This window comes from Oncorhynchus mykiss, chromosome 26 (assembly GCF_013265735.2).
Source record: "Oncorhynchus mykiss isolate Arlee chromosome 26, USDA_OmykA_1.1, whole genome shotgun sequence".
NCBI classification, from domain to species: Eukaryota; Metazoa; Chordata; class Actinopteri; order Salmoniformes; family Salmonidae; genus Oncorhynchus; species Oncorhynchus mykiss.
The window spans coordinates 4,298,613-4,318,174 of record NC_048590.1 but is presented as its reverse complement, the minus strand read 5'-3'; the positions used below and the strand labels follow the sequence as shown (position 1 = coordinate 4,318,174).

At 49.2% G+C, this 19,562-nt stretch overlaps 1 protein-coding gene and 1 long non-coding RNA gene across 3 annotated transcripts in view; both read right to left on the bottom strand.

Annotated features, from left to right (window-relative positions):
- Positions 1–265: 265 nt before the first annotated feature.
- On the bottom strand, positions 266–3,225 carry LOC118944494. Its single transcript, XR_005039834.1, has 2 exons — positions 1,006–3,225; positions 266–901 (listed from the first exon to the last, which is right to left on the bottom strand). It is a non-coding gene; the product is annotated as an uncharacterized LOC118944494 (long non-coding RNA).
- A 1,551-nt stretch (positions 3,226–4,776) lies between these two features.
- Positions 4,777–19,562, bottom strand: part of LOC118944442 (rhophilin-2-like) — a 62,388-nt gene continuing 47,602 nt past the window's right edge. The window contains exons 10-15 of one of the 2 annotated variants that reach the window (XM_036963780.1): positions 19,415–19,534; positions 17,741–17,935; positions 16,872–16,918; positions 9,369–9,518; positions 6,911–7,066; positions 4,777–5,163 (exon numbers count right to left, since the gene is read on the bottom strand). In XM_036963780.1, the coding sequence (XP_036819675.1) occupies positions 4,903–5,163; positions 6,911–7,066; positions 9,369–9,518; positions 16,872–16,918; positions 17,741–17,935; positions 19,415–19,534 (929 nt within the window). In that variant the 3' untranslated portion in view covers positions 4,777–4,902. Of the gene's footprint in view, positions 5,164–6,910; positions 7,067–9,368; positions 9,519–16,841; positions 16,919–17,740; positions 17,936–19,414; positions 19,535–19,562 lie in introns of both variants that reach the window. The other variant, XM_036963779.1, reaches the window with a different exon arrangement.

Below are 19,562 nucleotides of genomic sequence, written 5' to 3'. Positions count from 1 at the left end.
ACTCACTGTAGATGTAATGTCCCCCCTATGGAAGGCAGAAAGATGCTCCAACTCACTGTAGATGTAATGTCCCCCCTATGGAAGGCAGAAAGATGCTCCAACTCACTGTAGATGTAATGTCCCCCTATGGAAGGCAGAAAGATGTTCCAACTCACTCCACTATGGATGTAATGTCCCCCCCATGGAAGGCAGAAAGATGCTCCAACTCACTCCACTATGGATGTAATGTCCCCCCTATGGAAGGCAGAAAGATGCTTCATCTCTTCAGTTTATTCACATAGTTTATTGAGATTTAAGTTGACCGAGGACAAACATACATACACAATGATAAAATAACGGACTGTACATTGATCAACAGCAAGACATTGTCCCCACAGCTGTTTTGTATCCGGCAGTAAGAAAGGAGGTACAGAGTGAAACCATGGAAACCAACAGGAGAACAACAACAACGAGGAGTCCGTCCAAAATGGCCTCCTATCCCCTGTAGAGTGAACTACTTCTAACCAGCGCTCTATGGGCTCATTATATAGGGAATAGGGGGCCATTTGGGGTGTACCCCCCCACTGCAGAAAACATGAGGACTGTGACGATATATTCAATATATGCCTCCCAACAGAGATTCATAGTTTATAATCATGCAGTATACTGTACACCTCCCAACAGAGATTATTGATAGTTTATAATCATGCAGTATACTGTACACCTCCCAACAGAAAAGCATTTTACAATAATATATCAACTCAATCATATAAATTCCTACACACATGAAGTCAATATGCCCTTCAATTCATTTTCCTTCATAATAATGTGACTTTATATTTACACATAACTGGAGCAGGATACGTTATAAACTGTACTAGTGAGGCAATAGTTGGAGTACAGTTAACACAAGCATCATAAACTGTACTAGCAGTTTACACAAGCATCATAAACTGTACTAGCAGTTTACACAAGCATCATAAACTGTACTAGCAGTTTACACAAGCATTATAAAAACTGTACAACAACTATTTAGCCACAATTGAGTTCAGTAAAGATGGGACGAGCAACAGAAAGGGATTGTGACTGTCCAACAGGTGTGTTTACAATCAAACCTAGAGTACCTATGACCTGCACACAATGTGCTGCGTTGTAGAATTCAGGAAGCCGCGAGTGGCATTTCCTGAAAGAAGATGAAACGCAGTGAATATATATATTTATTTTTTTACATACCCCTTTGAAGACAATGATCTCAGAAAATACATAACTTTGCAACAGCCAACATACTTCACAACTTTACCGTCTACAAACACGTTACAATGTCCACACACAGATATTCAGATGTTTCTTGTTGTTGGATTTTTATTACAGAAATAATTTGATTATCAAACGTATAATAATCTACTTTGTAGATAAGAAAGTGCAACACTGCAGTGTCAGAAAAATGTTCAGGTGGACATCCATTAGAGACCACTAGAGACCAGTAGAAACCAGTAGAAACCACTAGAGACCAGTAGAGACCAGTAGAAACCCATATAAACCACTAGAGACCAGTAGAGACCAGTAGAAACCCATATAAACCACTAGAGACCACTAGAGACCAGTAGAAACCACTAGAGACCACTAGAGACCAGTAGAAAGCAGTAGAAACAACTAGAGACCAGTAGAGACCAGTAGAAACCCATATAAACCACTAGAGACCAGTAGAGACCAGTAGAAACCCATATAAACCACTAGAGACCACTAGAGACCCGTAGAAACCACTAGAGACCACTAGAAACCCATAGAAACCACTAGAGACCACTAGAAACCCATAGAAACCACTAGAGACCAGTAGAGACCACTAGAACCCCATAGAAACCACTAGAGACCAGTAGAAACCAGTAGAAACCACTAGAGACCAGTAGAGACCAGTAGAAACCCATATAAACCACTAGAGACCACTAGAAACCCATAGAAACCACTAGAAACCCATAGAAACCACTAGAGACCACTAGAAACCCATAGAAACCACTAGAAACCACTAGAGACCAGTAGAGACCAGTAGAAACCCATATAAACCACTAGAGACCCATAGAAACCACTAGAGACCACTAGAACCCCATAGAAACCACTAGAAACCACTAGAGACCAGTAGAATCACAATGGTGGAATCAAACAGGGACTCTTCCCTTCAATGGAACCCAGGCTTTGCTAAATGAACATGAACCTGTTGTATACTGTTATATTAACGTTAGCATCTGCAAATACACTGAACACCGGAGACAAAAAACAGACAACACAACCAGTCTTTTTCCCTTTTACAAAATAGCCTTCATTTTTAACAGCAAATATTACACAAACATCCACAGAGATAGAACCACATCTGTCCGCTGGTAGGGAGACTTCTCCCTGCTCTACCAAGAAAGGTTGTCATTAAAATGGCTGTCAGTCAGCAGTACAGGAGGAGGGGGGATGGATATTAGTGTTTAAAATGGCTGCCGGTCAGCAGTACAGGAGGAGGGGGGATGGATATTAGTGTTTAACTACGACGAGTTTCAAAATGGCTGCCGGTCAGCAGTACAGGAGGAGGGGGGATGGATATTAGTGTTTAACTACGACGAGTTTCAAAATGGCTGCCGGTCAGCAGTACAGGAGGAGGGGGGATGGATATTAGTGTTTAACTACGACGAGTTTCAAAATGGCTGCCGGTCAGCAGTACAGGAGGAGGGGGATGGATATTAGTGTTTAAAATGGCTGCCGGTCAGCAGTACAGGAGGCGGGGGGATGGATATTAGTGTTTCAAAATGGCTGCCGGTCAGCAGTACAGGAGGAGGGGGGATGGATATTAGTGTTTAAAATGGCTGCCGGTCAGCAGTACAGGAGGCGGGGGGATGGATATTAGTGTTTCAAAATGGCTGCCGGTCAGCAGTACAGGAGGAGGGGGGATGGATATTAGTGTTTAACTACGACCAGTTTCAAAATGGCTGCCGGTCAGCTGTACAGGAGGAGGGGGGATGGATATTAGTGTTTAAAATGGCTGCCGGTCAGCAGTACAGGAGGAGGGGGGATGGATATTAGTGTTTAACTACGACGAGTTTAATTTAAAGGCTTGTTAGAACTCACTATTACAATATGGCAGAAGCTTAGGTGAGAGCTGTGTCTCGATGGCCCAGAGGTTTTTTGGTTTATTACACTGCGCAGGCCCCCTCTTTTCCCCTCAACCCAGGCCCCCTCTCCATCCCTCCCTCCCTCAACCCAGGCCCCCTCCCTTCCTCTTTTCCCCTCAACCCAGGCCCCCTCCCTTCCTCCCAACCCAGGCCCCCTCCCTTCCTCCCTTCCCCTCAACCCAGGCCCCCTCCCTTCCTCCCTTCCCCTCAACCCAGGCCCCCTCCCTTCCTCTTTTCCCCTCAACCCAGGCCCCCTCCCTCCCTCCCTTCCCCTCAACCCAGGCCCCCTCTCTCCCCCTCTTCTCCCTCCCTCCCCTGACATGCCAATAAAATCTAAAACACAGAGATTTCACAAGGCCTACATCAGAACAGCCCACCACACACAATATTCCTTCATATCAACCACAGTAATTGTCTTAACGAGAAATTACACACAAAAATAAAAAAATAAAGAAATCTATTTTCATCAGCTTACAGCGCATTGTGTTAGCCTATCACAACACTCACTACAGACGTATCACTTCCTGGTTTCAGAGTTACATCCTTCACCTTCTACATAGTGGGATATCTACATAGTATAACTTGACATTTTATACATTAGAATATCAACACACCGAGTATACAAAACATTAAGAACACCGAGTATACAAAACATTAAGAACACCTTCCTAATATAGAGTGACACCTCCATCCTTTTTGCCCTCGGAACAGCCTCAATGTGACAGAACAGCCTCAATGTGACAGAACAGCCTCAATGTGTCAGAACAGCCTCAATGTGACAGAACAGAACAGCCTCAATGTGACAGAACAGAACAGCCTCAATGTGTCAGAACAGCCTCAATGTGTCAGAACAGCCTCAATGTGTCAGAACAGCCTCAATGTGTCAGAACAGCCTCAATGTGTCAGAACAGCCTCAATGTGTCAGAACAGCCTCAATGTGTCAGAACAGCCTCAATGTGACAGAACAGCCTCAATGTGACAGAACAGCCTCAATGTGACAGAACAGCCTCAATGTGACAGAACAGCCACAATGTGACAGAACAGCCACAATGTGACAGAACAGCCACAATGTGACAGAACAGCCTCAATGTGAAAGAAACAGCCTCAATGTGACAGAACAGCCTCAATGTGACAGAACAGCCTCAATGTGACAGAACAGCCTCAATGTGACAGAACAGCCTAAATGTGACAGAACAGCCTCAATGTGACAGAACAGCCTCAATGTGACAGAACAGCCTAAATGTGACAGAACAGCCTCAATGTGTCGGGGCATGGACTCTACAAGGTGTTGAGAGCGTTCCACAGGGATGCTGGCCCATGTTGACTCCAGTGCTTCCCACAGTGGTGTCATGTTGGCTGGATGTCCTTTGGGTGGTGGACCATTCTTGATTCACACGGGAAACTGTTGAGAGTGAAAAACTCAGCAGCGTTGCAGTTCTTCACACAAACCGGTGCGCCTGGCACCTACAACCATACCCTGTTCAAAGACACTTAAATATTTTGTCTTGCCCATTCACCCTCTGATTGGCACACAAATACAATCCATGTCTCAATTGTCAAGGCTTGAAAATCCTTCTTTAACCCGTCTCCTCCCCTTCCTCTACACTGATTAAAGTGGATTTAACAAGTGTGCCCACAATGGCACCCTATTCCCTATATAGTTCACTACTTTAGACCAGAGCCCATAGACCTCCAAAGTACTGCACTATATGGGGAATAGGGTGCCATTTGAGACCTTAACACAGTATTCTCTAAGTCCAGTATGTTTCCTTCTCTAGTAAAGAGCGGAGTCGTTGTAGGAGCTGGAGGAAGGGAAGGTGGGACAGGGTTTGTTCCAAGGCAGTGTTCCAGAGTAGTCTGCTGTAGGGAGGCTCAGGGTGCTGGAGCTCTTCAGGTGGTTCTTCACGCCCCAGGACAGGAAGGAGCCCTTCTTGGTCACCTTGCGGCCCTTGGGGCTCTTGTCGTCGTCGAATGCCAGGCAGATCATGGAGTAGGTCTTAGATATACCTCCGCAGTACGTGGCACTCTTAGTGGGCTGAGGGAGGGAGGGAGGGAGGGAGGAGAGGAAGATGAGGGAGAGAGAGAAAGAGAGGGAGAGAGGAGGGGGGGAGAGAGGATATTACTACAGGTAAAGACTAAACATTTCAAATTTCTACTTATATGAATTAAACTGTATGAGTTTTACAAATATTCCCCCCAAAAATCAGGGTATTGTCACATAATATAAAACGCTTCCTGCAGTAGTTATCCATTTGACTAAATGAAAAGAAGAGCACATTCAGATGGGAAACTGCACCTTCTGTATGTAATCACCAAGCTGAGAGAGAGAGGAACTCCTCATCACCAAGCTGAGAGAGAGAGGAACTCCTCATCACCAAGCTGAGAGAGAGAGGAACTCCTCATCACCAAGCTGAGAGAGAGAGGAACTCCTCATCACCAAGCTGAGAGAGAGAGGAACTCCTCATCGAGAGCTGAGAGAGAGGGGAACTCCTCATCACCAAGCTGAGAGAGAGAGGAACTCCTCATCGAGAGCTGAGAGAGAGAGAGAGAGGAACTCCTCATCGAGAGCTGAGAGAGAGAGAGAGAGGAACTCCTCATCGAGAGCTGAGAGAGAGAGAGAGAGGAACTCCTCATCGAGAGCTGAGAGAGAGAGAGAGAGGAACTCCTCATCGAGAGCTGAGAGAGAGAGAGGAACTCCTCATCGAGAGCTGAGAGAGAGAGAGAGAGGAACTCCTCATCGAGAGCTGAGAGAGAGAGAGGAACTCCTCATCGAGAGGTTAGAGAGAGAGAGGAACTCCTCATCGAGAGCTGAGAGAGAGAGGAACTCCTCATCGAGAGCTGAGAAAGAGAGATACTCATCGAGAGCTGAGAGTTTGACAGCACTGATAACAACTTAATGCATATCGCAATTGATCTGCCATCGCCTGTCGGTCACCACTGAGGAAACAGAAAGGGTGACCTCTCAGGCATCCTCAGGAGCCAATTAGAACCTTCCAGGCTTCCTCAGGAGCCAATAAGGACCTTCCAGGCATCCTCAGGGGCCACTAAGGCCCTTCCAGGCATCCTCAGGAGCCACTAAGGCCCTTCCAGGCATCCTCAGGAGCCACTAAGGCCCTTCCAGGCATCCTCAGGAGCCACTAAGGCCCTTCCAGGCATCCTCAGGAGCCACTAAGGCCCTTCCAGGCATCCTCAGGAGCCACTAAGGCCCTTCCAGGCATCCTCAGGAGCCACTAAGGCCCTTCCAGGCATCCTCAGGAGCCACTAAGGCCCTTCCAGGCATCCTCAGGAGCCACTAAGGCCCTTCCAGGCATCCTCAGGGGCCACTAAGGCCCTTCTAGGCATCCTCAGGAGCCACTAAGGCCCTTCCAGGCATCCTCAGGAGCCACTAAGGCCCTTCCAGGCATCCTCAGGAGCCACTAAGGCCCTTCCAGGCATCCTCAGGAGCCACTAAGGCCCTTCCAGGCATCCTCAGGAGCCACTAAGGCCCTTCCAGGCATCCTCGGGAGCCACTAAGGACCTTCCAGGCATCCTCGGGAGCCACTAAGGACCTTCCAGGCATCCTCGGGAGCCACTAAGGACCTTCCAGGCATCCTCGGGAGCCACTAAGGACCTTCCAGGCATCCTCAGGAGCCAATAAGGACCTTCCAGGCATCCTCAGGAGCCACTAAGGACCTCCCAGGCTTCCTCAGGAGCCAATAAGAACCTTCCAGGCTTCCTCAGGAGCCAATAAGAACCTTCCAGGCTTCCTCAGGAGCCAGTCAGAGCCAGAAGGCGGACCTTACCATGGGCAGGCCGCTGTCCATCAAGCTAACAACGCGGATGTCGATCCCGTCCTCGTTCACATCCTTCAGCAGCCGCATCACCTCGCTCACTACCATCCACTTACAGTCCGCGTCTCCCACGGCAACAATGTAGTCCCCCTCTTTCAGCCCGTCGACCTGGTAACAGAGAGATAACAACATTTAGTCATGAACAACAGGTGGAAGGAGGTTTTTAACAAGGGGGGAGGGTCAGTCCCAGAGATAACACTGGCTGTCTGAAATGGCAACCTAAATAGGTCTCTCCCTCAATTCAATTCAATTGGCTTTACTGGCATGGGAAACATGTTAACATTGCCAAAGCAACTGAAATAAAACATAAAAGTGAAATAATCAAAAATGAACAGTAAACATTACACTCATGGAAGTTTCCAGAAGAATAAAGACATTTCAAAATGTCATAAGTCCATTTACAGTGTTGCAACGATGTGCAAATAAGTACAAAAGGGAAACTGAATAAAACATCCATATGGTTTGTATTTACACTGGTGTTTGTTCTGCACTGGTTGCCCGTTTCTTGCTCAGTTCTGGCATTTAGGTCGCCAGACTACTAAATGCCCCTGGAAATGATTGATTTCCCCTCTGGCATTTAGGAACGCCAGACTACTAAATGCCCCTGGAAATTATTGATTTCCCCTCTGTCATTTAGGAACGCCAGACTACTAAATGCCCCTGGAAATGATTGATTTCCCCTCTGTCATTTAGGAACGCCAGACTACTAAATGCCCCTGGAAATGATTGATTTCCCCTCTGGCATTTAGGAACGCCAGACTACTAAATGCCCCTGGAAATGATTGATTTCCCCTCTGGCATTTAGGAACGCCAGACTACTAAATGCCCCTGGAAATGATTGATTTCCCCTCTGGCATTTAGGAACGCCAGACTACTAAATGCCCCTGGAAATGATTGATTTCCCCTCTGGCATTTAGGAACGCCAGACTACTAAATGCCCCTGGAAATTATTGATTTCCCCTCTGTCATTTAGGAACGCCAGACTACTAAATGCCCCTGGAAATGATTGATTTCCCCTCTGTCATTTAGGAACGCCAGACTACTAAATGCCCCTGGAAATGATTGATTTCCCCTCTGGCATTTAGGAACGCCAGACTACTAAATGCCCCTGGAAATGATTGATTTCCCCTCTGGCATTTAGGAACGCCAGACTACTAAATGCCCCTGGAAATGATTGATTTCCCCTCTGGCATTTAGGAACGCCAGACTACTAAATGCCCCTGGAAATGATTGATTTCCCCTCTGGCATTTAGGAACGCCAGACTACTAAATGCCCCTGGAAATGATTGATTTCCCCTCTGTCATTTAGGAACGCCAGACTACTAAATGCCCCTGGAAATGATTGATTTCCCCTCTGGCATTTAGGAACGCCAGACTACTAAATGCCCCTGGAAATGATTGATTTCCCCTCTGGCATTTAGGAACGCCAGACTACTAAATGCCCCTGGAAATGATTGATTTCCCCTCTGGCATTTAGGAACGCCAGACTACTAAATGCCCCTGGAAATGATTGATTTCCCCTCTGGCATTTAGGAACGCCAGACTACTAAATGCCCCTGGAAAACCCCTCCGAGATGGAGAAGCTGTCTTCATTAAAGTACTAGTGGTGGGGATATACAATGTATTCAGACCCCTTGACTCTGCCAAACTGAACAATCGGGGGAGAAGGGCTTTGGTCAGGGAGGTGACCAAACACCTGATGGTCAGTCTGACAGAGCTCCAGAGTTCCTCTGTGGAGATGGGAAAACCTTCCAGAAGGACAGCCATCTCTGCAGCACTCCACCAATCAGGCCTTTATAGTAGAGTGGCCAGACGGAAGCCACTCCTCAGTAAAAGGCACATGACAGCCCACTTGGAGTTTGCCAAAAGGCAACTAAAAGACTCTCAGACCGAGAAACAAGATTCTCTGGTCTGATGAAATCAAGATTGAAATCTTTGGCCTGAATGCCAAGCGTCACATCTGGAGGAAACCTGGCACCATCCCTACGGTGAAGCATGGTGGTGGCAGCATCATCCTGTTGGGATGTTTTTCAGCGACAAGGACTGGGAGACGAGTCAGGATCAAGGGAAAGTTGAACGGAGCAAAGTACAGAGAGATCCTTGATGAAAACCTGCTCCAGAGCGCTCAGGACCTCAGACTGTGGTGGAGGTTCACTTTCCAACAGGACACACCCCTAAGCACAAAAACCTTCCCTCCTTTAGCCTAAATGTGCGTCAGCCTAACCCTTCCCTCCTGGAGGCTAAATGTGCGTCAGCCTAACCCTTCCCCCCATTAGCCTAAATGTGCGTCAGCCTAACCCTTCCCCCCATTAGCCTAAGTGTGCGTCAGCCTAACCCTTCCCCCCCATTAGCTTAAGTGTGCGTCAGCCTAACCCTTCCCCCCCAGTAACCAGTAGTATAGCAGACTCACAGCGGCAGGGCAGAGTGGGTCCAGGGAGGTAACCTGTACAGGTGCAGGGTCTCCTCTCAGGGTGAAGCCCAGGTCTCTGTCCTCCAGTCTCAGCCTGACGGTACGAGGAGCTGTCCAGCGTTGCTTAGCAGAGAACACTGACAGAGGACCCTGGAGGGGGAGGGCAGGTTATTATGAAAACTTACCATGGACACCCCAAACCTTGATAGGACTGACAGTGTGCATCCGAAATGGTACTAAGGGACCTGGTCAAAGGTAGGGTACTATGGAGCCTGGGCTAAGGCAGGGTACTATGGAGCCTGGTCAGAGGGTACTATGGAGCCTGGTCAGAGGTAGGGTACTATGGAGCCTGGACAAAGGTAGGGCACTATGGAGCCTGGTCAAAGGCAGAGGACTATGGAGCCTAGTCAAAGGCAGGGTACTATGGAGCCTGGTCAGAGGGTACTATGGAGCCTGGTCAGAGGTAGGGTACTATGGAGCCTGGACAAAGGTAGGGCACTATGGAGCCTGGTCAAAGGCAGAGCACTATGGAGCCTGGTCAGAGGGTACTATGGAGCCTGGTCAGAGGGTACTATGGAGCCTGGTCAAAGGTAGGGCACTATGGAGCCTGGTCAAAGGTAGGGCACTATGGAGCCTGGTCAAAGGCAGGGTACTATGGAGCCTGGTCAGAGGTAGGGTACTATGGAGCCTGGACAAAGGTAGGGCACTATGGAGCCTGGTCACTATGTAGGGCACTATGGAGCCTGGTCAAAGGTAGGGGACTATGGAGCCTGGTCAAAGTTAGGGCACTATGGAGCCTGGTCAGAGGGCACTATGGAGCCTGGTCAGAGGGCACTATGGAGCCTGGTCAGAGGGCACTATGGAGCCTGGGCTAAGGGCACTATGGCGCCTGGTCAAAGGCAGGGCACTATGGAGCCTGGTCAAAGGCAGGGCACTATGGAGCCTGGTCAGAGGGCACTATGGAGCCTGGTTAAAGGTAAGGCACTATGGAGCCTGGTCACTATATAGGGCACTATGGAGCCTGGTCTAAGGTAGGGCACTATGGAGCCTGGTCAAAGGTAGGGCACTATGGAGCCTGGTCAGAGGGCACTATGGAGCCTGGTCAAAGGTAGGGCACTATGGAGCCTGGTCAGAGGGCACTATGGAGCCTGGTTAAAGGTAAGGCACTATGGAGCCTGGTCACTATATAGGGCACTATGGAGCCTGGTCTAAGGTAGGGCACTATGGAGCCTGGTCAAAGGTAGGGCACTATGGAGCCTGGTCAGAGGGCACTATGGAGCCTGGTCAAAGGTAGGGCACTATGGAGCCTGGTCAAAGGGTACTATGGAGCCTGGTCAGAGGGTAATATGGAGCCTGGTCAAAGGTAGGGCACTATGGAGCCTGGTCAGAGGGTACTATGGAGCCTGGTCAAAGGTAGGGCACTATGGAGCCTGGTCAAAGGTAGGGCACTATGGAGCCTGGTCAAAGGCAGGGCACTATGGAGCCTGGTCAAAGGCAGGGCACTATGGAGCCTGGTCAAAGGCAGGGCACTATGGAGCCTGGTCAGAGGGCACTATGGAGCCTGGTCAAAGGTAAGGCACTATGGAGCCTGGTCAAAGGCAGGGCACTATGGAGCCTGGTCAGAGGGCACTATGGAGCCTGGTCAGAGGTAGGGCACTATGGAGACTGGTCAGAGGTAGGGCACTATGGAGCCTGGTCAGAGGTAGGGCACTATGGAGCCTAGTCAGAGGTAGGGCACTATGGAGCCTGGTGAGAGGTAGGGCACTATGGAGCCTGGTCAGAGGTAGGGCACTATGGAGCCTGGTCAGAGGGCACTATGGAGCCTGGTCAAAGGTAGGGCACTATGGAGCCTGGTCAAAGGTAGGGCACTATGGAGCCTGGTCAAAGGTAGGGCACTATGGAGCCTGGTCACTATGTAGGGCACTATGGAGCCTGGTCAAAGGTAGGGGACTATGGAGCCTGGTCAAAGTTAGGGCACTATGGAGCCTGGTCAGAGGGCACTATGGAGCCTGGTCAGAGGGCACTATGGAGCCTGGTCAGAGGGCACTATGGAGCCTGGGCTAAGGGCACTATGGCGCCTGGTCAAAGGCAGGGCACTATGGAGCCTGGTCAAAGGCAGGGCACTATGGAGCCTGGTCAGAGGGCACTATGGAGCCTGGTTAAAGGTAAGGCACTATGGAGCCTGGTCACTATATAGGGCACTATGGAGCCTGGTCTAAGGTAGGGCACTATGGAGCCTGGTCAAAGGTAGGGCACTATGGAGCCTGGTCAGAGGGCACTATGGAGCCTGGTCAAAGGTAGGGCACTATGGAGCCTGGTCAGAGGGCACTATGGAGCCTGGTTAAAGGTAAGGCACTATGGAGCCTGGTCACTATATAGGGCACTATGGAGCCTGGTCTAAGGTAGGGCACTATGGAGCCTGGTCAAAGGTAGGGCACTATGGAGCCTGGTCAGAGGGCACTATGGAGCCTGGTCAAAGGTAGGGCACTATGGAGCCTGGTCAAAGGGTACTATGGAGCCTGGTCAGAGGGTAATATGGAGCCTGGTCAAAGGTAGGGCACTATGGAGCCTGGTCAGAGGGTACTATGGAGCCTGGTCAAAGGTAGGGCACTATGGAGCCTGGTCAAAGGTAGGGCACTATGGAGCCTGGTCAAAGGCAGGGCACTATGGAGCCTGGTCAAAGGCAGGGCACTATGGAGCCTGGTCAGAGGGCACTATGGAGCCTGGTCAAAGGTAAGGCACTATGGAGCCTGGTCAAAGGCAGGGCACTATGGAGCCTGGTCAGAGGTAGGGCACTATGGAGCCTGGTCAGAGGTAGGGCACTATGGAGCCTGGTCAGAGGTAGGGCACTATGGAGACTGGTCAGAGGTAGGGCACTATGGAGCCTGGTCAGAGGTAGGGCACTATGGAGCCTAGTCAGAGGTAGGGCACTATGGAGCCTGGTCAGAGGTAGGGCACTATGGAGCCTGGTGAGAGGTAGGGCACTATGGAGCCTGGTCAGAGGTAGGGCACTATGGAGCCTGGTCAGAGGGCACTATGGAGCCTGGTCAAAGGTAGGGCACTATGGAGCCTGGTCAGAGGTAGGGTACTATGGAGCCTGGTCAGAGGTAGGGTACTATGGAGCCTGGTCACTATGTAGGGTACTATGGAGCCTGGTCAGAGGGTACTATGGAGCCTGGTCAGAGGGTACTATGGAGCCTGGTCAGAGGGTACTATGGAGCCTGGTCAGAGGGTACTATGGAGCCTGGTCAGAGGTAGGGTACTATGGAGCCTGGTCAAAGGTAGGGCACTATGGAGTCTGGTCAAAGGCAGAGCACTATGGAGCCTGGTCAAAGGTAGGGCACTATGGAGCCTGGTCAAAGGTAGGGCACTATGGAGCCTGGTCACTATGTAGGGTACTATGGAGCCTGGTCAAAGGTAGGGTACTATGGAGCCTGGTCAAAGGTAGGGCACTATGGAGTCTGGTCAAAGGTAGGGCACTATGGAGCCTGGTCAAAGGTAGGGCACTATGGAGCCTGGTCAAAGGTAGGGCACTATGGAGCCTGGTCACTATGTAGGGTACTATGGAGCCTGGTCAAAGGTAGGGTACTATGGAGCCTGGTCACTATGTAGGGTACTATGGAGCCTGGTCACTATGTAGGGCACTATGGAGCCTGGTCAAAGGTAGGGCACTATGGAGCCTGGTCACTATGTAGGGCACTATGGAGCCTGGTCAAAGGTAGGGCACTATGGAGCCTGGTCAAAGGGTACTATGGAGCCTGGTCAAAGGGTACTATGGAGCCTGGTCACTATGTAGGGCACTATGGAGCCTGGTCAGAGGGCACTATGGAGCCTGGTCACTATGTAGGGCACTATGGAGCCTGGTCACTATGTAGGGTACTATGGAGCCTGGTCAAAGGTAGGGCACTATGGAGCCTGGTCACTATGTAGGGCACTATGGAGCCTGGTCACTATGTAGGGCACTATGGAGCCTGGTCAAAGGGTACTATGGAGCCTGGTCACTATGTAGGGCACTATGGAGCCTGGTCAAAGGGTACTATGGAGCCTGGTCAGAGGTAGGGTACTATGTAGGGAATAGATGAGGGTGCGTTTAGGACACCACCATTGTTAATGTTATTGATTCATCAAGACAAGGAGGCTGAGGAAAGAGACTTATTAAGTTCAACACCACTGTTAATGACCTAGAGTCGACCCGTTCTGTTGGGGCGGATCACTGTCTCCAGGGTTAATGTTAGTACTGCCATAGTGGTTCTGTTGGATCACTGTCTCCAGGGTTAATGTTAGTACTGCCATAGTGGTTCTGTTGGATCACTGTCTCCAGGGTTAATGTTAGTACTGCCATAGTGGTTCTGTTGGGTCACTGTCTCCAGGGTTAATGTTAGTACTGCCATAGTGGTTCTGTTGGGTCACTGTCTACAGGGTTAATGTTAGTACTGCCATAGTGGTTCTGTTGGGTCACTGTCTCCAGGGTTAATGTTAGTACTGCCATAGTGGTTCTGTTGGGTCACTGTCTCCAGGGTTAATGTTAGTACTGCCATAGTGGTTCTGTTGGGTTACTGTCTCCAGGGTTAATGTTAGTACTGCCATAGTGGTTCTGTTGGGTCACTGTCTACAGGGTTAATGTTAGTACTGCCATAGTGGTTCTGTTGGGTCACTGTCTCCAGGGTTAATGTTAGTACTGCCATAGTGGTTCTGTTGGGTCACTGTCTACAGGGTTAATGTTAGTACTGCCATAGTGGTTCTGTTGGGTCACTGTCTACAGGGTTAATGTTAGTACTGCCATAGTGGTTCTGTTGGGTCACTGTCTCCAGGGTTAATGTTAGTACTGCCATAGTGGTTCTGTTGGGTCTCTGTCTCCAGGGTTAATGTTAGTACTGCCATAGTGGTTCTGTTGGATCACTGTCTCCAGGGTTAATGTTAGTACTGCCATAGTGGTTCTGTTGGATCACTGTCTCCAGGGTTAATGTTAGTAATGCCATAGTGGTTCTGTTGGGTCGGATCACTGTCTACAGGGTTAATGTTAGTAATGCCATAGTGGTTATGTTGGGTCACTGTCTCCAGGGTTAATGTTAGTACTGCCATAGTGGTTCTGTTGGGTCTCTGTCTCCAGGGTTAATGTTAGTACTGCCATAGTGGTTCTGTTGGATCACTGTCTCCAGGGTTAATGTTAGTACTGCCATAGTGGTTCTGTTGGATCACTGTCTCCAGGGTTAATGTTAGTAATGCCATAGTGGTTCTGTTGGGTCTCTGTCTCCAGGGTTAATGTTAGTACTGCCATAGTGGTTCTGTTGGGTCACTGTCTACAGGGTTAATGTTAGTACTGCCATAGTGGTTCTGTTGGGTCACTGTCTCCAGGGTTAATGTTAGTACTGCCATAGTGGTTCTGTTGGATCACTGTCTCCAGGGATAATGTTAGTACTGCCATAGTGGTTCTGTTGGGTCTCTGTCTCCAGGGTTAATGTTAGTACTGCCATAGTGGTTCTGTTGGATCACTGTCTCCAGGGTTAATGTTAGTACTGCCATAGAGGTTCTGTTGGATCACTGTCTCCAGGGTTAATGTTAGTACTGCCATAGAGGTTCTGTTGGATCACTGTCTCCAGGGTTAATGTTAGTACTGCCATAGTGGTTCTGTTGGATCACTGTCTCCAGGGTTAATGTTAGTACTGCCATAGAGGTTCTGTTGGATCACTGTCTCCAGGGTTAATGTTAGTACTGCCATAGTGGTTCTGTTGGGTCACTGTCTACAGGGTTAATGTTAGTACTGCCATAGTGGTTCTGTTGGGTCTCTGTCTCCAGGGTTAATGTTAGTACTGCCATAGTGGTTCTGTTGGGTCACTGTCTCCAGGGTTAATGTTAGTACTGCCATAGTGGTTCTGTTGGGTCTCTGTCTCCAGGGTTAATGTTAGTAATGCCATAGTGGTTCTGTTGGGTCACTGTCTCCAGGGTTAATGTTAAGTACTGCCATAGTGGTTCTGTTGGATCACTGTCTCCAGGGATAATGTTAGTAATACCATAGTGGTTCTGTTGGATCACTGTCTCCAGGGTTAATGTTAGTACTGCCATAGTGGTTCTGTTGGGTCACTGTCTCCAGGGTTAATGTTAGTACTGCCATAGTGGTTCTGTTGGGTCTCTGTCTCCAGGGTTAATGTTAGTACTGCCATAGTGGTTCTGTTGGGTCTCTGTCTCCAGGGTTAATGTTAGTACTGCCATAGTGGTTCTGTTGGGTCACTGTCTCCAGGGTTAATGTTAGTACTGCCATAGTGGTTCTGTTGGGTCACTGTCTCCAGGGTTAATGTTAGTACTGCCATAGTGGTTCTGTTGGATCACTGTCTCCAGGGTTAATGTTAGTACTGCCATAGTGGTTCTGTTGGGTCACTGTCTCCAGGGTTAATGTTAGTACTGCCATAGTGGTTCTGTTGGATCACTGTCTCCAGGGTTAATGTTAGTACTGCCATAGTGGTTCTGTTGGGTCACTGTCTCCAGGGTTAATGTTAGTACTGCCATAGTGGTTCTGTTGGGTCACTGTCTCCAGGGTTAATGTTAGTACTGCCATAGTGGTTCTGTTGGGTCACTGTCTCCAGGGTTAATGTTAGTACTGCCATAGTGGTTCTGTTGGGTCACTGTCTCCAGGGTTAATGTTAGTACTGCCATAGTGGTTCTGTTGGGTCTCTGTCTCCAGGGTTAATGTTAGTACTGCCATAGTGGTTCTGTTGGATCACTGTCTCCAGGGTTAATGTTAGTACTGCCATAGTGGTTCTGTTGGATCACTGTCTCCAGGGTTAATGTTAGTAATGCCATAGTGGTTCTGTTGGGTCACTGTCTCCAGGGTTAATGTTAGTACTGCCATAGTGGTTCTGTTGGGTCACTGTCTCCAGGGTTAATGTTAGTACTGCCATAGTGGTTCTGTTGGATCACTGTCTCCAGGGTTAATGTTAGTACTGCCATAGTGGTTCTGTTGGGTCACTGTCTCCAGGGTTAATGTTAGTACTGCCATAGTGGTTCTGTTGGGTCTCTGTCTCCAGGGTTAATGTTAGTACTGCCATAGTGGTTCTGTTAGGTCACTGTCTCAAGGGTTAATGTTAGTACTGCCATAGTGGTTCTGTTGGATCACTGTCTCCAGGGTTAATGTCAGTACTGCCATAGTGGTTCTGTTGGGTCGGATTCAGAAAACAGCACCACACCATCTGGGTGTACAAGGAAAGTTGAACTGAATTTAACTGTTTTTTAAACAACAACAACACACAAATCCAGAGCTTTGTGATGCCAATTTCTGAAAACACCGTAGATATTTTACACGACGGGACGGTTTCCCAGACACAGATTAATCTCAGTCCCAGACTATAAGAGGAGTTTTAAGAGTTACTGGTGATTCTCCATTCACCAAGCTTCATAGTCCAAGGACTAGGCTTTAACAATCTGTGTCTGGAACAGCAGCCCTGAAAATGTTAAAAGGAAATTAGTAAGCCCACATACCAGCCTCCGGAAAAAGTCTGTGACTTTCACCTTTGTGGCCATGGGCGTTTCCATCTCTGCCTTGTGCTCCGTTTTAGCTGAGGAGGGAAAACAGGTCTGTTTATTACCACAACACACACAACCTGCCAACGTCCTCTGGGGTTCAGCACGACAGGGAGCGCATGGCCACACTGTAAACATTACAGCATCACAACATCCTGGACCTACTAAACAGCTGTTTTAAAAGGTTATTAGGTTGTTGAAGGTAATTTCACATGAGAACCAACCAGGAAGTTAGATTGTATGTCTAGTCTTACAATCCACACCACCGATGGAACAGACCAATTGTAATGAGGTCCAACAGCCAGACCCCCTCTGTCTCTCTAATGACATGAGGTCCAAGAGCCAGACCCCCTCTGTCTCTCTAATGACATGAGGTCCAACAGCCAGACCCCCTCTGTCTTTCTAATGTAATGAGGTCCAACAGCCAGACCCCCTCTGTCTCTCTAATGACATGAGGTACATTTGACAGTCAGACCCCCTCTGTCTCTCTAATGTAATGAGGTTCAACAGCCAGACCCCCTCTGTCTCTCTAATGACATGAGGTACATTTGACAGTCAGACCCCCTCTGTCTCTCTAATGACATGAGGTACATTTGACAGTCAGACCCCCTCAATTGATTGATTAATTACACAGATGTTGGGGGCTTCACAAATACAATTGATTGATTAATTACACAGATGTTGGGGGCTTCACAAATTCAATTGATTGATTAATTACACAGATGTTGGGGGCTTCACAAATACAATTGATTGATTAATTACACAGATGTTGGGGGCTTCACAAATACAATTGATTGATTGACTCACAGATGATGTCTGGAGCTTTACAAATACATTTGATTGATTGATTGACTCACAGACGATGTCTGGAGCCTCCATGTAGTCTGTGAACTCGTCCTCTCGGTCGTTGTCATTGAACTTGGCCAGGGAACGGTTGTGACTGGCCTGGAGGATGGCCTGGAGCACATCCAGCTTCCTGAGGTGACGACACAGACTATGGATCCTCAGACCCTCCTCATGACCTATCACAGCCCGCCGCAGGTGGGCCTTACCTGGGGAAGGAGAAGGGAGGTGGAGGAGGGAGGAGGAATTAACGGGGAGGTGGAGGAGAGGGAGGTGGAGGAGGGAGGAGGAATTAACGGGGAGGTGGAGGAGAGGAGAGGTGGAGGAGGGAGGAGGAATTAACAGGGAGGTGGAGGAGGGAGGAGGAATTAACGGGGAGGTGGAGGAGAGGGGAGGTGGAGGAGGGAGGAGGAATTAACGGGGAGGTGGAGGAGGGAGGAGGAATTAACGGGGAGGTGGAGGAGGGAGGAGGAATTAACGGGGAGATGGAGGAGAGGGGAGGTGGAGGAGGGAGGAGGAATTAACGGGGAGGTGGAGGAGAGGGAGGTGGAGGAGGGAGAAGGAATTAACGGGGAGGTGGAGGAGAGGGGAGGTGGGGGAGGGAGGAGGAATTAACGGGGAGGTGGAGGAGAGGGGAGGTGGGGGAGGGAGGAGGAATTAACGGGGAGGTGGAGGAGAGGGGAGGTGGGGGAGGGAGGAGGAATTAACGGGGAGGTGGAGGAGAGGGGAGGTGGGGGAGGGAGGAGGAATTAACGGGGAGGTGGAGGAGAGGGGAGGTGGGGGAGGGAGGAGGAATTAACGGGGAGGTGGAGGAGAGGGGAGGTGGAGGAGGGAGAAGAAGAGGTGGAGGGTGGAAAGAGGAAGAGTCATTAAGCCAGGTGAGTAAGTATACAGGTAAAAACTAAATGGATCCCGTTTAGACTCAGACCATATGGTTCCAGGTGATAACGGGGCTATACACACGGGGTACCAGGTGATAACATGGTTATACACACGGGGTACCAGGTGATAACGGGGCTATACACACGGGGTACCAGGTGATAACATGGCTATACACACGGGGTACCAGGTGATAACATGGCTATACACACGGGGTACCAGGTGATAACATGGTTATACACACGGGGTACCAGGTGATAACATGGTTATACACACGGGGTACCAGGTGATAACATGGCTATACACACGGGGTACCAGGTGATAACATGGTTATACACACGGGGTACCAGGTGATAACATGGTTATATACACGGGGTACCAGGTGATAACGGGGCTATACACACGGGGTACCAGGTGATAACGGGGCTATACACACGGGGTACCAGGTGATAACATGGTGTAGAGTCCAGACAGTCAGGGACGATATAAATGACAGTCAGGGTGTAGAGTCCAGACAGTCAGGGACTATATAAATGACAGTCAGGGTGTAGAGTCCAGACAGTCAGGGACTATATAAATGACAGTGTGTAGAGTCCAGACAGTCAGGGACTATATAAATGACAGTGTGTAGAGTCCAGACAGTCAGGGACTATATAAATGACAGTGTGTAGAGTCCAGACAGTCAGGGACTATATAAATGACAGTGTGTAGAGTCCAGACAGTCAGGGACTATATAAATGACAGTGTGTATCTAGACCTAAACCACATAAAGGACCTGTGTAAACACGGTATTGGGTTTGGAGCCTTACCGATGCGTCGTCTCTCCTCTCTCTTCCTGAGGATGTCGAGTGGGGAGCGGCCATCTGGCATGGCATCATACGCCTGGGACAGAGCCTTCTCCTGTTGGTCCTCGTCATCACTGGGCCTCACTGGAAAACACAGAGACAGGAGACAGGG